The 15,074-nt window shown below is 41.5% G+C and overlaps 1 protein-coding gene across 4 annotated transcripts in view; it reads right to left on the reverse strand.

Annotated features, from left to right (window-relative positions):
* Positions 1-15,074, reverse strand: part of npas3 (neuronal PAS domain protein 3) — a 279,243-nt gene continuing 264,169 nt past the window's right edge. For all 4 annotated transcript variants that reach the window (XM_088647618.1, XM_088647621.1, XM_088647619.1 and 1 more), the window contains 5 exons: positions 14,879-15,072; positions 11,681-11,787; positions 6,565-6,712; positions 5,673-5,788; positions 1-4,534 (listed from right to left, as the gene is read on the reverse strand). In XM_088647618.1, the coding sequence (XP_088503744.1) occupies positions 3,195-4,534; positions 5,673-5,788; positions 6,565-6,712; positions 11,681-11,787; positions 14,879-15,072 (1,905 nt within the window). In that variant the 3' untranslated portion in view covers positions 1-3,194. The remainder of the gene's footprint in view (positions 4,535-5,672; positions 5,789-6,564; positions 6,713-11,680; positions 11,788-14,878; positions 15,073-15,074) is intronic.

Raw genomic sequence — 15,074 nt, forward strand, 5'->3', positions numbered from 1 at the left:
TAACGAATCCAAGAGAAGTTTATTATGAATATGGTACCTGTTGGATGATAGAAAATCGAGTTACATAAAGACAACCATGTATGACATGTTTCTTTGAACTGATGAGAATCTACAAAAGTATAAAATAACCCTGTTGTAAATGAAGTATGTACATTTCTGAATTGCAGCATTATCCAATGGTCAATGAAAAAAAGATGTTTTAAAAAATAAGCCAGGCACTCAAAAGTTAGCTTCAGTTAGTTATAAGTTTTAAAACCCAAAAAAATAAAATGTACCATAGTTTTCTCTTTTTAATATTTTAATTTTTTTGTATTTAGAATTTGTAACACTGTTAACATTGATACTAAGAGAATCCCTTTCCCCATTATTCAGCTACTTGGCACCAATTTCCTCATAAAAGATTCTGTATAATTGTACAAGAAATAGTTAAAAACACAGACACAGTCTTCACAGGTAATGAAGTGTTTTTTTTTCATACTGTAATTTTAAACACTATGTATTTTGACAGCAGCTGAGATTATTTGTTAGTTTAAATCACCAGCAATTATTTTGACACAACACAGAAACATTAAAACAGCTCCTCTGCTGTTCTGTTGTAACATATGGGTGTATTTCCTGGGCTGTCCACAGTGTGTTAGTCTAGAGCTGCCCCTGAGCTGCCCCACCTTTTTATGTACAAAAACACAACAATCAATTAATCCAGGACACTTGTAGAGGGACACTAAACTCCTGCTTTCCGTGGATGGCTTAAATTGCTGGATCCTTTCCAATGCCCCTGTTAGGTTTATTTGCATTGATTTAGTACCTGGGTTAGAAAACAAAACAACACACTTTCACAGAGACTGCTCGCTGCTTGTGTCCTCGTCTTTGTAAAGGAGAAGACCGATCCAACAAAATGTCAGATATCTGCCTGCCTTCGCTTTGCTGGACAGACTAACATTAAAAACACTTAATGCTGACAAAGCTGCTGGACCAAACAAAATCGGGCAAACCGAACTGTCAACTTAGTAAACATGCATCCAAAAAACCTATAAAAATAGATTTATAGTGTGAAACGTTTTGTCTCATTTCATTAAGAAATTTTAAAATCGTATTTGTCTTTAAAGAATATTCATGATATTTTTTTCCAGTGTGTTGCAGGGTCCTTGAATTCAACAGGTTCAGTGGAAACCAATGAAATACACCCAATACATACAAGATAAGCACAAGGGACTCTGGGAATGTTTTTACAACTGAGGCTTTATGGTATCAGTCTGTTACATACATCTAAGCGTTACTTGTTGTTGTTGTTTTTTTTTATTTAAAGTGTAAATGTGTAGCAAGCAGGAAACTGAAGTCATACCCAGAATTCCTCTGCGGGGAAAAATGGCTCCATGAAACCTTGAACTAGTTAAGAGTCTTTTATCTCTGAGAGAACGAGGTCTGTAGACTACACAACAGCAAAGCAATAGCAGAAACAAAAGAATACAGACAAGAGGAAGCAGAAAAAAGGTGACATTACATAGGAAGGCCACCACACAAAATCCACTAACCCCCAAGAATCACTGTTTCACTAGGACAGCAGGAGTGGGACTAGCCCCCCAGACTAGATAAAGCACAGAGAAGACAAGGGACAAAACAGCTACATCAGCTCCGTATATACTGCATATAGTAACACACACTGAAATTGCAATGAGACTGACAGCCAAGGACACTTACACGTTGTACACATTACGGATCTCACTTTGTTAATAGACGCCTTTGATGAACGGCTGCCAAAAGATGAAGTGGAAGAATCATATATTTTTTTAGAATTTTTTTTTTTTTTTTTAAACAACAATCACAGTGTTTTCAACACCGAACCGTGATATTTACTTTTTGGCAACAGAGAGAGAAAAAACTAGGAATGTGAACTTTTTTTTTTCCCAAAACGCATGACTTCTTGTTTTGAATTGCACGTACCTATTACAATCTCATTGACCAATCCGTGATTTTTTTTTTTATCACAATGCGTCCAATTCTGAATGTCAAATCAATGCAAAAAAGAAAGCTAAAAGCCAGAGGTCACAGATAAAGGATTCTCAATGTAAAAAATGAGACCAAAACCAAACATTTAAACGGTGATTGATTAAAGTTAAATATTTGTAAAAAAAATATTTTAAAGTTAATGTTGCGAATTAGCCTCAGTTATACTGAGATTATCATTAAAGAGAAAAATAAAATAAACCTGCTCAAGTTCTGTTCCTGAGCTCAATTTAATTGAGCTTTCGTACACTTCAAAACAGCTGACTGACCCAAGAGAAAGGTTAATGTGAGGCTATTTTTGTTAGCTTGGAGGTAAGAATTTCCTGTCCTGCAGCACATGAAAATGAAAGAGTTCCTTATCTATTCTAACGGAGAGGCTGCAGTGACAAACTAGATACCCAGTATAAAATCTTCCATTTTTTATTCATATATATACTTCTTCAACAAGACGTCTACTCCAGCCTGTTGTTTGAATGTTACTAAATGGTAGCACCATGTTTTTAAGAGGAAATGTAAATGTAAATATCTTAATAACCTGTTCCAAAAGCACTTTGTACTTTCTTTTGACATTCTGTGCACAGGTTAGCAACATTCTAATCATGGGCCAAAATACTTCAAATGTGTTGTTTGTAAGTAAGCAAACTGTGAGTTATATAAAAAGACGAAACACTGCATAAATTCTGTAGTGCTCTCCACAAATGAGAAACAGCAACAAAATTCCCTTTCGGTTTAACTTATTCAAGCAGGGTACACTTTCTCTGTTTGTCTCCTTCAACCTTGATCACATCAAGTTATGAATTAAAAACCTTGAGGTTTTACGTACTGAAATTATCTTAACCATTACCTTTAAGACAAACTGAAGACATCTTCATAAAGATGCAAAGACTTAAAATAAAAGCACATCTTAGAAGACGAAAGAGCAGGCATCAGGTATTCTTGACTCTCTGAAGGCAAAAAAGTTAACTCTTTACAATAAAGAATAATCTGTTTTAGTTCAACAGAGAGAAAGATAATGAAAGATACACAGAGAGAGAGAGAGAAAGACATGGGGACCATTCATTTCCATAACATGAGCTCACTTGCTCAGATTCAAAGTGCTAGAATTAAGTTTTTTATTCCCAAATCAAACACAGTCTTATGCCTCAGAGTCTTTGACAGTGAACACAGTAATATGGTCTCGGTATTTTGTTCTAGTCTTCTTTCCGCTCCAGAGTCTGTGTGGTGTGAATTCCGTTGCTATAGACAGGAAATGGAAGGGTGGAGAACAGGCCCTCCGCCGTCGTGAAGACATTCCCTGCAGGCATTTGGGTCAGGCTGGCGGCGCTCACGGCCGCCCCGAACGGTCCCGACATGTTGAGGCGGTGGACGTGGTGGTACAGCATCTCCATGGGAGTCTTGGGGTCGATCCCGAAACCGGAGCTGTTGACGTCCACAAAGTTAACCGCGTGGGTGTTGGGCAGCAGGTTGCCCTGCATCGCTAAGGTGACTTCAGCCGGGGCGTAGCGGATGGTGCCGGTGGTGTAGACCCGCTGGGCAGCAGTGCTGGTGGCGGCGAGGGTCCCGGTTACCCTGTGAACCAGAGGGAGCACCACGTTGCCGGCCTGTAACCTCTGGAGAGCTTCCAGGTCGCCGGTGTACAGCAAAGAGCTGGAAGTGCTTGGAGTTCCCTGTTGCTTGTCCCGCGGGGAGGCGGAGAGGGGGGGCGAGAGGGGGTCTGAGGAGGACACCGGGGGCAGGCTGGCCGCGCTGGAGGCAGACGTGGCGCCGCCGCCGAACTGAGTCTTGCGGCTGCCGGAGCTCTCGGCCCCGGGGGGGGTGAGCACGGAGTCGGGAATGGCGACTTGTAAACTGCTGCTGCTGCTGGCTTGCGGGGAGGGGAAGTGATCGGAGCTGGGGGGTTTGGTCATACTGTAGGGGGATTCGTTCCTTGAGATCTCCCGGTTGGGAGGGTAGTTCCAGATACTGCTGTCATTGTCAAAGTTGATAGGCTCTGAGATTTCAGTCTTGATTTTGAGCACTGAGGCACTGTTTGGTGAGGAGAGCAGCTGAGGCTGGTCCACTATGGCTGGGTCCAGCCCGCTGGGGCTCGACGTGCTGGACAGCCTGCGTCTGGTCACGCTGCCTCCCTTTTGCTTTTTCCTCCTCTTCTTCCTCTTCTGGTGTTTGCTGGAAGACGGGGTGCTGGCCTCCCCTGCGCTGTCCGAGTCCTTGGCGCTGTCCGAGGTCACCGACTCGCGGCCCGGCAGCCGCAGCTCCGCCTCGCCCTCGGCATACCGCTCCACCTTGATGTGCATGGAGTCCAGCGCGCCGAAGCCGTCCTCCTCCGCCGCCTTGCTGCTCTCGTAGTCCGAGGGCTCGAAGCTGTCCTCGCTGTCCTGGCTCTCCTGGTTGCTGGAGCTGTTGCCGTCCTCGTTGCAATTCATCTCGTTGTCCGACGGGTTCCCCGGCTGCTTCTTGCTGTCCGACTCGGGGTCCTCGCTGTTCTCCGACTGGTTGCCCTTCCCGTCAGACTTGGAGTTCTCGTTGTCCTCTGCAGCCAGAGAGAGAGAGAGAGAGAAGACGCTCTCAATGCGTCCGAGCACAAGACTGACACAGCGAGCGCTGCGAGGCCTGAGCAAAGGCTTCGTCACCCGAGAACGCACAAAACCAGATCCCGTGATACAGGAGAGCAACAGATAAACCGAACAATGAAATGCGTAGGTGTGGACGGGATCCCACAGTAAGAGGAATAAATGTACAATAAATGTCTAGTGAGGACACTGTTTTCAACCTTGAAAAGGAAAGGATGAGTAAAAACGGCAGAAACTTCAGGGATGAAGTCTGATCCGTTATTATACAAATGTGGAACCAGGACACAATGCCACATTATTTTTTTTTTCTCAGTCAAAATGAATGGAAGAAAGTCAGATTTGCTCATACGATCAGTGGATTTATCGGTCACACTTAACTTTCTAAATTAAATCTTACAGCACCAAAGTTTCATCATTTTCTGGTGGGTATTCATTTTTTTAAAAGAACGTGGGGCATTACTTACCGGGCGACCCTCATAATTAACGCAACGCTTAATGGCCACTAAAACGCTTTTGCGTCGTTCGGGATGTGTACAGATTTTGTCAGGGTGGGAAGAAGCATGACTTTTCCTCCGCAGCGCTGATATTCATCTTAATATTTAATTTCTTGCTGGCGCAATCGCTAATTGTCTCGGGGCCCTCTGCGCTGCGGTGACCTTGGTCTTCGTGGGGAGCAGGCAGACTCTGGTCGTCTGGGGGAGGTCAGTCTGGGGAGAGCAGCCTGTGTCCTGGCCCAGCTGGTGAGGTCCGCGGCTGGCAGAGGTGCCAGGAGTGGATGGCCGAGCCCAGGGGAGAGCTTTGGCACTTTACCCACACGATCATTTATTCATAACCCAATAATCCCGCATTCCTCTCTGTTCCCCCCCCCTCTCATTATTTAATGTATTATTAATAACTGATGCTATTTCAGCTAAAGAGCGGTGACCTCCTGTACGATCACTAAGGTTTTGGAGTAATCTGATTTGATATTCATATCCTCCTCAATTATTTATTGGGCCGTTTTGTTTTTCTGCCAAATAATGACGCCCGGGGAGAGCCGACGAGGCCCGGGCAGGCAGCGCAGAGCACTGGGCGCGGAGCCCCGCGGCGCCACCGTACCCGAGTTCTCCTTGGAGTCCGAGTCGGAGTCGGAGGTCTCGGAGGACTCGGAAGCCTTCTCTGGGAGGTTGGGAAGCTGCGCGATGTCCATCGGAGTGTCCTTGTACTCTGGGTTACTGCACGACCAGCGAGGTCGAAAAACAGGAAAGATAAAAAGGGTCAAACCAGATCCATCAGTGTCCCCTTGCTCTATATTCCTTCATACCCTATATTCCTTAATTAATTTACCTTCGGGATCAATAAAGTCTTATCTATCTATACCCAACACACCTTTATTTTGGACCTTAAAAATCCCACGTTTCAAGCGGACAGGTACAAAACAATGTTTTGGCTTTTCTGTAACAAGACTTGCAGTCAAATCCACATGAGTGCTTGCTGCCCCGGAGGATTCTCCGTTTGACAATCTTAGGAAAAAAGAGCCGGCAAAGTCCGGCCCATTTCTCAAGGCAGAGGAAATGAAGAGTGGGGTTCTGCGTGGCTGAAATAAACTCTTGATCTATTTCCGATAAGTTTAATGATAAGGGATAATGCAAGATCACTTACACAAGGGATGTTGGTTCTGTTAATATTATTTGCAAAGCTTTTCTTTATCACAGTCACGGCAGCCCTACTGCAAACTGAATGAATGAACCCCCCGAGCAGCAATGGTTTGCATTTCGTTTCCCCATCACAAGTTTGGGCTTTTACTTCCATTGTGAAATACAATGGCCAAAGCTGCACCATGTTTAAGAGCTGGGAATACGTCTGATGAATCTTAACTTGATTAAGTCAGTGAAGGACTGGGTTGTGTGACTGAGGGCTCGGCTGGAACAAAGTGTGTGGGTCACCAGGACCAGAGCTGGGAACCCCTGGCTTAATGGCATCGGAAGGAGCAAAGGAGTTACCATCCCACCTGAGCACATAGTTGACCCAGATGATGTTCTTCTCGTTGGCATTCTTGGCGTTGATGGCGATGGTGGCGCTGGACTGGATCCAGATGTACCCTCCATTTTTCTGGATCCATCTGTAATACTTGGTCACGCACTGGCCCTTATTCATCACTGGAAGAGTTCAAACCAACACCTCGTGAGGCGGCGGCAGATAACAGGCATGTCACACTGGACATCTGTTTCGGAACTGAAGCTGGCAGAACACGTCCGCGGAACAACTCACAACCTCACACATGTTTTAAAATCAAGAAGGTGACCTTCAATGAAAGCGTCTGTACAAGGCACATGATAAAATAATTGTTCTGGGGGCTCTCTTTTTTTATTTCACCAGCATATTCTTCTCTTCTGCTTTGGTTCACAGTTAGTGGAGTATTATCTATAAGTAGAAGTAGTCAATCAGGTAAATGTTCATTTCTGACACAAACAATTTTTCAGAAAGACTCACATATAACATATAGATGTCATTACTGCTATTTACAGAGCTACAGAATCTCGCTTTCAAGGCACCATTAGCACCTACAGCCAGCAGAGGGCGCTGTGTGTTTGCACAAGGCTGGTGGATGTTATGTCCTTGTCTGCATTTGCTAAAACGAAGAGCCTCTAACTGCTGCAATAAATTTGGCTAAATTAGCTGCTAAATGGTTATCTCAACCAATATGTATTTGCATTAATCATCTTGCTCTAAAACAGAAACAGTCAGAATCTAAAAGAGGTAGTAAATTCATATTCTTGGTTTAATTATAGCTACAAATAGGGCTTTATATAGAAGCGTTCTATGAGGAGAGTGATTTATATATAAAAAGCCAAGTAATTAAAATCTATTACAGACTAATGGCATTGTTTAAACTATCCCGTACATCACAAAAAACTGACCAGTTCTCTACATTTGTTGCCTGAATATAAATAAATGTGCAAATAAGTAAACAAGGGGAATGGTAACAAAATCAATCCTTTTTGGGGTCCGCCTACACCATTAGTTTTGATTAGTCATTTTTATTGAAGGCTCCTGTATTGCTTGCAGTGAAGTCTCTGGGGTCTGGAGTGGCATACCTGCACTCAACAATGAGAGTGTCTTACTGATGTTGCTTCTGACAGACAATATTGCCACTTGGCCCACTGTGAAAATTCAAACTCCAGACGACTAATTCAATACCATTTCTAATCCCATGACGTTTGGAAAGCAGTAATTAAAAATACTATCTGCCATATTACCAAAAATAACAAGGGAACATTACAGCAAAAAAGCCGTGCGATATTAGTTTACTCATCCCTTTATGACAGAACAATTATTGGCTGTGTCATAATGAAAAAGTGGATGATTACAATCCCAGTTATAATCTCAAATATCAAGTCAGAAAAGCAGAGTTTTTCTACTGAAAATGGATTTTAATAATAAAGGACACTGCTATGAGAATGCAGATACTATAGTTCTGTTCTCATCCTAAAAGCATGCAACAATCAACTTTTCACATTTTTATTTGCCTGCTGTGCCTGCCTAAAACATTTTGGATGAGAATAAGTGATTATATTATTTAAAAAAAAACATGAGCTGTAGCGAAACATACTTCTATACACAATTAATGCAGACAACAAAAACTTCAAATGTAATACAAAACTGCTATCTGTTCCAATTTATCTTTTGTGTTATAAAGCAAAAGTGAACTTGCACGCTATTTTCTCTACGGAGATCTACGCAGCAGTGGCACATACTGAAGGAGTGCTGCAGTTGAAAGTCACTGCTGTTTGGGTTAAATCCCAGAGCAGCTCAATACATGCTGGCCTGGCTATATTCCTTCAACCTGGATGCAGTGTTGAAAAAAGCCTTAACCTCTCCAGCCCCTGTTCTTCAGAGCTCCACTTTCAGTGCTTCGTCTTTTCACTCGTTCTCTCGCCAGACCCTACCTGGCTGTACCCTCTACATGCACATTCCCCGATCTGCAGTGCATTTTCACCCGCCTTCATAGGTAAGCCGTATTTTTTAACCCCTTTTGCCTACTTGCAATTAAATCAATCACGAGCTGCGCACTCTTATTGATTTACTGCTAATGAAGCCCCTTCCACCGTTTTTTTTAAATCTCTCCTGCCTTTGGAACCATTAAAAGGAATACCGTCTCTTTAATCTGCGGTTCTTCCCCTCAGGCCTGAGGCATGCCTGTAGGGTGGCCTCACTCTCGAAACAGCAACCCGTCCTTCAGTTTGTTTTAATCACTTGGATCCCATCCATAATGGTGTCTACCTTTCATATTCCCTTTACCCAAACCAGACAAGCACTCTTCAGGGTTACGGAACAAATATAAAAACAAGTCATTTGTGCCCAGGAAATGGCTCTACAGAACAGTCCTTGCTGTCAACTGCGATATTACAGTGAAGCCAACCCTTTTATGAAACAAACAGGTAGTCAAAACGTACTGGAATGTTCTAAATAATTTTATTACGGGCCTGAGCAAGGGAAGCGCTTGCTATTGAGGTGTGGATGTTGCGCTTGAGCTCTGCGGTCACCCATTTTAATAAAATGAAGTGGGACTGAATAAAGCCCAGGTAATGGGTTTCGGAATAATTTCTAGACAGAATTTACAGCACATGGATTTTTGGAATTGGGCACTGCTTTCTGAATGGTTTACCTGCAGATTTTCTAAAGCGAAGCTTCAGGCTTGTGCGTTCTACAAAAACAAATATTCTACACAAAAAATAGGAGATGCAGGGTTCTTTGTTTACCTGTACATCGTGTTTCAAGTCAACAATAATATGGAAACCTAGAAAAGGCCCCTGTATTGGCCCTGACAAAAATACACTACATAGCAGGATACTATTTTAAGTACTCTATCACAATTTTCTTGTTGTCTGGATCAATTCTCTAAATTTCTCTGTCTCTGGCAGTTCTAAAGCTCATGTCCTATGAAAGCTGCTGTGGTTTATAAAATATTATTTAATATTGTAGCTAGGCTTGTTGACATTTTGCTTACAAATAGTTTTTGTAGAATCACCACACTACATCTCCTCTCAAGTATCTGAGTTCACATTATTTATATATTAGGGAAACAATGTAGTAACATTATTGAAAGCTATTGTGCAGTAATTGTCTTCCTTCCATAGCACAGTACTTATTCTAGGTTAGGTATGCCAGGAAGGTTTTGTGCAGCACTCATCTACTTATCCTGCTCTGTGGCCCTGAAGAAATCTGTACAGTTCTGTGCGTAACTCAAGCTTAATGATGACTCTCTGTATTTTCTTCTACAGCAACATAGGCTTTCATTTTTTTCTATGTTTGGGCATGTGAGCATTTCGAAGCTCCTGGAGTCACATTCGTTGTGCAACCAAAGCTAAAAGTCCTCCCATTGAGTCCAGGGCAATGCCCAGATGGTTCCCAGCAACCTCCCACTGGCTGCAACACTGTAACACTGGAACAGCGCTGCGGTCAAAGTGAGCCACTAGTTCGATTCACACATATTAATTATTCATGCTTGCGTATGGAATAATAAAATGCACAGCTCTGCCAAGTTGAAATGCAGGACAAAAGGGATCCATCAAAAAGGGATTTTGATGAAAATACGGGCTGTCCCATATAATACAGGATAGCTGGGAACCCTAATTGTGATGCACTGTCGCCCCTCCGCACTGAAAGGCTGAGGTTTACAATGCTTTGAGTTTGCTGCTGCGTTTTAGCACAAAAACAACACCGCTGATGACTGAAGTGCAGGATAATATAGAGACTGCAGCATTGTTAGTTCAGTTCGTACATGGTGAAGAAATTAGGAGGGGACAAAATCTGAATGTATATTCACACATGAATAACAAAGTACAAGGAAGTAAAGCCTTTCAGTTTTTCAAAATGTACAGGGCATTACTGGGGATTTGACTCTTGTTGCTTAAGAAACTCCATGAACAGATATCGATGAAAAGGACTAGTGTCTAAAACCACAGGGACTGATACCATTCAATAAAAACAATTGTTTTTTTTAAATCTTGGATTATTCCAAATAGATCATTTTTAAGATGTATTCCATATTATAAATGTGTATACATTTATGACAACTGTGCACTAGTCTAGATGTGACTCCATATGTGAATGGAAACAATGTCTTTTCCTTTTTTTTTAAATTGCCTTCTTTTTTTGAGTTATCCTAATGTTATGCACTTCATCTCCTGTTACAACTAGCTGTCCATCATTCTACCAGTACACATATAAAGTGTTTATTGGTAAATATTTGCTTATTTATTTCCTCTGAAATATCAGTATGTCATGTGAATAGTTTTAATTGCATTAAATCAAGGGCTAATGGACCTAATGTCCTGACTTTCTAAGGTGAAAGAACAGCAATGCACTGCAGTAATTGCTTTATAATTCAGTTGGACTCCAATATCTAATCAGATTGCAAAATTCTGCAGTGCCCTAAGGACATCTTTCTTTACAACAAACACCTCATAAACTGAAATTTATAATGGTTTACTTTAGTACTACGACCAGAGCAAAACCTCCTGTTACTGCCCAACTTTTAAGATTCCTGTAGCACCAACATATATGTAATTCAGAGTTCAACTAAGAATAAACTACTGTACATCCGTAAAACACAAATTCTATAGGCTAAAATATTTATATTTTTATATTTTAGAGCACTGGAAATCTTTAAATAGACAATAAGGATTCCTACATCACAAAACCGTATATTCAGTTTTAATCATCATGCAGTTATATTCAGCCCTGTTCAGATATTGAAATTGGTGCCCAAGTATAAAAAACATATATTTTAGGTCAGCCGAGGCCTGTCAAAGATTTGCAAATCCAATCAGCAAAGAGTTAACAGTCCTGTAGATTTTTCATCTTTCAGAACGGCGAATTCATGGGAATATTGTAACTGCTACAAGTAGGGCTTTAATATTTGATGCTCTTCAGATCTCTCTTTGGCAGCCTATTAAATTTGCTTTTCACATGTAGCACCACTCTTTCACTCTTTCAACAAGATCAGTTCCTAGGGTGTAATAAGTGTTTTGTTTAAAAAAAAAACAATACAGTTAATCAAGACATGGGGGTAAAGAAAGCTTTCCCAGAAACAGACAGTAGAAATACATTGCTGCACTCACAGTCTAAATGGCTGTGTCTGATTCCTTCCACATCTTCAGCATGGATGAAGTGATAGCATCTCTTCCCCACAATGTCTACCGGAGTCAGATCCATGTAGTCACTAATCCTGTAACAGGAAGAGTGAGACTGTAATTCATAACCAAAAACAATTTGAGATTTTTAAAATCCCCTTACCGGGAACTGACCAGTCAGGGGACTGAAGACAGATGAAGCTTGCGGAATCCCTGGGAATCACTGCCTATGAGTGATCTCCTGGAAAGCAGGAGTTCAGTACAATCATGACCTCTCAGATCAAAGATACAGGTTGGCTTTAATGGGATAACCGCAAATGTGAGCTTTGGTAGTTAGCACTTCCATGCATGAAATAAACCTGAAAGTAAAAATCGGATGTTAAAAGTGCAGAGCTGAATTAAAACACAAATAGAATATCAACAAATCTTTTCTTTGGAGGAGCATGCTTTGAAATCACACAACCCTCTTTTAATAAATACTCATGTTAAAATATACACAAACCAATCAGTGGTATGTATACATTTTAACATGAAGAACACCATGACTCACACCTGAAGAAGGCTCCATGGCCGAAACGTTGTGTTTTCTTTCTTCTCTTTTCAGCATGGAATAAACCTATTACTTGTTCCTTTGCAGCCTACGCATGCTGATGCAGCTACCCACCTGAATTATACCAATCAGTGTACTTTAAATGAGTGAACACAAGGCTTTATACTTTGAAATCCACATGGGGGATACAATAAAACTTGACTTCTAATTTTCATATAATTAGGTCTGCCTGCTTAAGATTTAAATCGGTATCTCTTGATAAACATCACAATTTAAAGATGAGAAAGGCATCTTTAAAGTCCAGAACTGTTTAGTAATAAAAATGTCAATAATAAAATTTTATAAAATGTCATTATATTAAACAGTAATGTTTTAAATATACATAGTGATTACAATCCTCTTTAATGACTGCTGGGTCCTAAACATTACGGTTTATCCATAATCAAATTGTTTATTGGCCCTTGGTATTCATAATACCTCCTCCCTTCTCGTGGTGACACTTCAATCTTACCTTGCACACAGCCTTTTTAAAACGTCTAAAGTTTAAAGTCTAAAATGTAACTGTGCTTACTGCACTGTTCGCAGTAACAGTTAAGATACTTAAACAAGTAGCCTGACTGATCATCATCACAATGTCCTCTTAAAATGGGCACTGCTGGGCTACAGCAGTGGGAGATTGGCTCTATTTAAAGTAATAAAAGTGTGGGTGGGAAACCAAAAGCCAGTAAATCAATTCACATCGGAAATGGAGGTTAAAAGTGCAAAAAAAAATAATGCAAAGACGACACCAAACTTGTAGTGTGTAGATGATGGAAAATGGAGTTTGGAAACCAAGAAACAATTATTCAACAATTATTCCACATTGCACAAACATGTACTTGCATCTAGAACCTGCCTGGAGCTCGACCAGGTGATGCATTAATACCTTCCCAAAGCTTTCAAGCATCATGTGGAACAAGACTGAAGTGGAAGGCTGCGACTTTTCTTTGATTGTGGATGAAACACCTAAAATTACAGGCCAACCAGCTGTGACCATTCTGGCAGATTTTTTAGGACCCTCTTCAAATGCAATTATCATCATTCTTATTGCAAAGCGATGTCTTACTGGCCTGCAATGCAGCATTCCTCCGTTTCTAACTGTACAGGAAGCTCTGGATCAGTATAGTGTGAAAAGGGGGAATTTGCTCGCTGTGGTGATGGCACAGGCACATTACATGCAGAGGCTGGCAAAAGACTTAACTGCAGTGTTTCCAAAGCTACAGCATGTTCCCTGTGTAGCACTTCTGATCAATGCTGCTATTGACAAAGCCCTGAAAATGCCCGAATTAAAAGATCTCTGCCAGATAGTGGCTCATTTCCCTGCTGTTTTTAAACATGCAGCAAAACTGATGCGAGCTTTCTTTCCAGTTTGCATGAAAAAAAGCCTATTTTACATTTGTGATAACCAGTTATGTTTGATAGGAATAAGGCATTTCAAGAAGGACTCCAGAAAAATAGAAAATCACACTTCTCTGTTGGACTGAGATCCATGCCAAATAAAAAAACAATGCTATGTTGTTTTTTGAGTGTGCAGTGCTGGAGAAGGTTCATGCAATTCAGACAAAAAACTTTTAAGGGAACAATCCCACCAAGCAGAACATCTTGCTGCAGTGGAATTAAAAATGAGATCTGAATACACAAAGGATGAAACATGCTGATGACCTCAAAAGCCTGAAAGCAAAGCATCTCCATGAACTGCAGTTAACCCTTTGTGGAGTTTTTACATGAACCTGTCTGAATGATTTGCTTCCACAAAAGAATGCAGCATGCCTGAAATACCTTGCCGACTGGGGTCACTGTTATTCAAATATAAAATATATTTTCAAATATTAAAGGTTTTAGATCTGTTCAGTAAGGTTCAGCTCAGTGAAAATCTAAATTCTTATGGGGATGCCAGCAGTGAATCAGGAGTTACAGAATGAACTTCGTGGCAAAATGAAGTTGGTCACTGAATGCTCTAGCTCCAGATTATCTTAAGGGCTTGAGATATGAGCTTAGTCAAACTCTTGACCTTAGATCTGCTGATGCAGGCCGTCTTACTGTGCTGAAGACCAGGCTGTGGAACTTGCTGCCAGAATCCATTAGGGATTCCGTAGATGCTGACATTTTCAAAGCTTGTTTAAAAGACTTCTTGTTTTACTGAGTTTACAATGTGTAATTTAGTGTCACCCTCCATTTCTGCTGTACTTTGTGAAAACGAGGGTTTAGTTTTAATATTAGCTCACCAGAGTTTAATTTATATTTGTATTTACTTGTAATAGCCTGTGACGAAGTAATGACCTTATATCTTACATGGTGTCCTTCTATTCTGTTATTCAATAATAAAATGCAGTTAAAGGATAAAAGGAAACAATATATAGGATGATGGAATATGGGACTGAACAGTGCACAGAGATGTCAATCACAAACAGCCAATGCCTTGTACTGGCCTTCATGGGTACACAGTGCGAGGGGCTCGTAGGGGCTTAGCTTCTAAAATGAACAGTAAGAACCCCTCCCCCCTACGAGAGGACCCGGCAACTGAAAGTATCTGGCAGGAGGAGCCTGGGATCATGCAGTTAACAGAGAGGTCAATCCACCGCCTGCGGGCTCCTCACCTATTTTCACAGTAAACAATATTGAGGTCCATGTTCACGCGGGTGACGAACATCTGGCAGTCGATCCGGACTTCGTTGATTGTTGGCGGAGGCAGGGCGTGGGCCACCACCACCATTCCCATGATCTGATTGGGCACCGTCCGCCCGTGGGTCAGGGACAGGCGGATGCGCAGGCGGCCCGTGATGTGGATGACCT

Source organism: Lepisosteus platostomus, chromosome 10, assembly GCF_059453375.1.
Source record: "Lepisosteus platostomus isolate fLepPlt1 chromosome 10, fLepPlt1.hap1, whole genome shotgun sequence".
NCBI classification, from domain to species: Eukaryota; Metazoa; Chordata; class Actinopteri; order Semionotiformes; family Lepisosteidae; genus Lepisosteus; species Lepisosteus platostomus.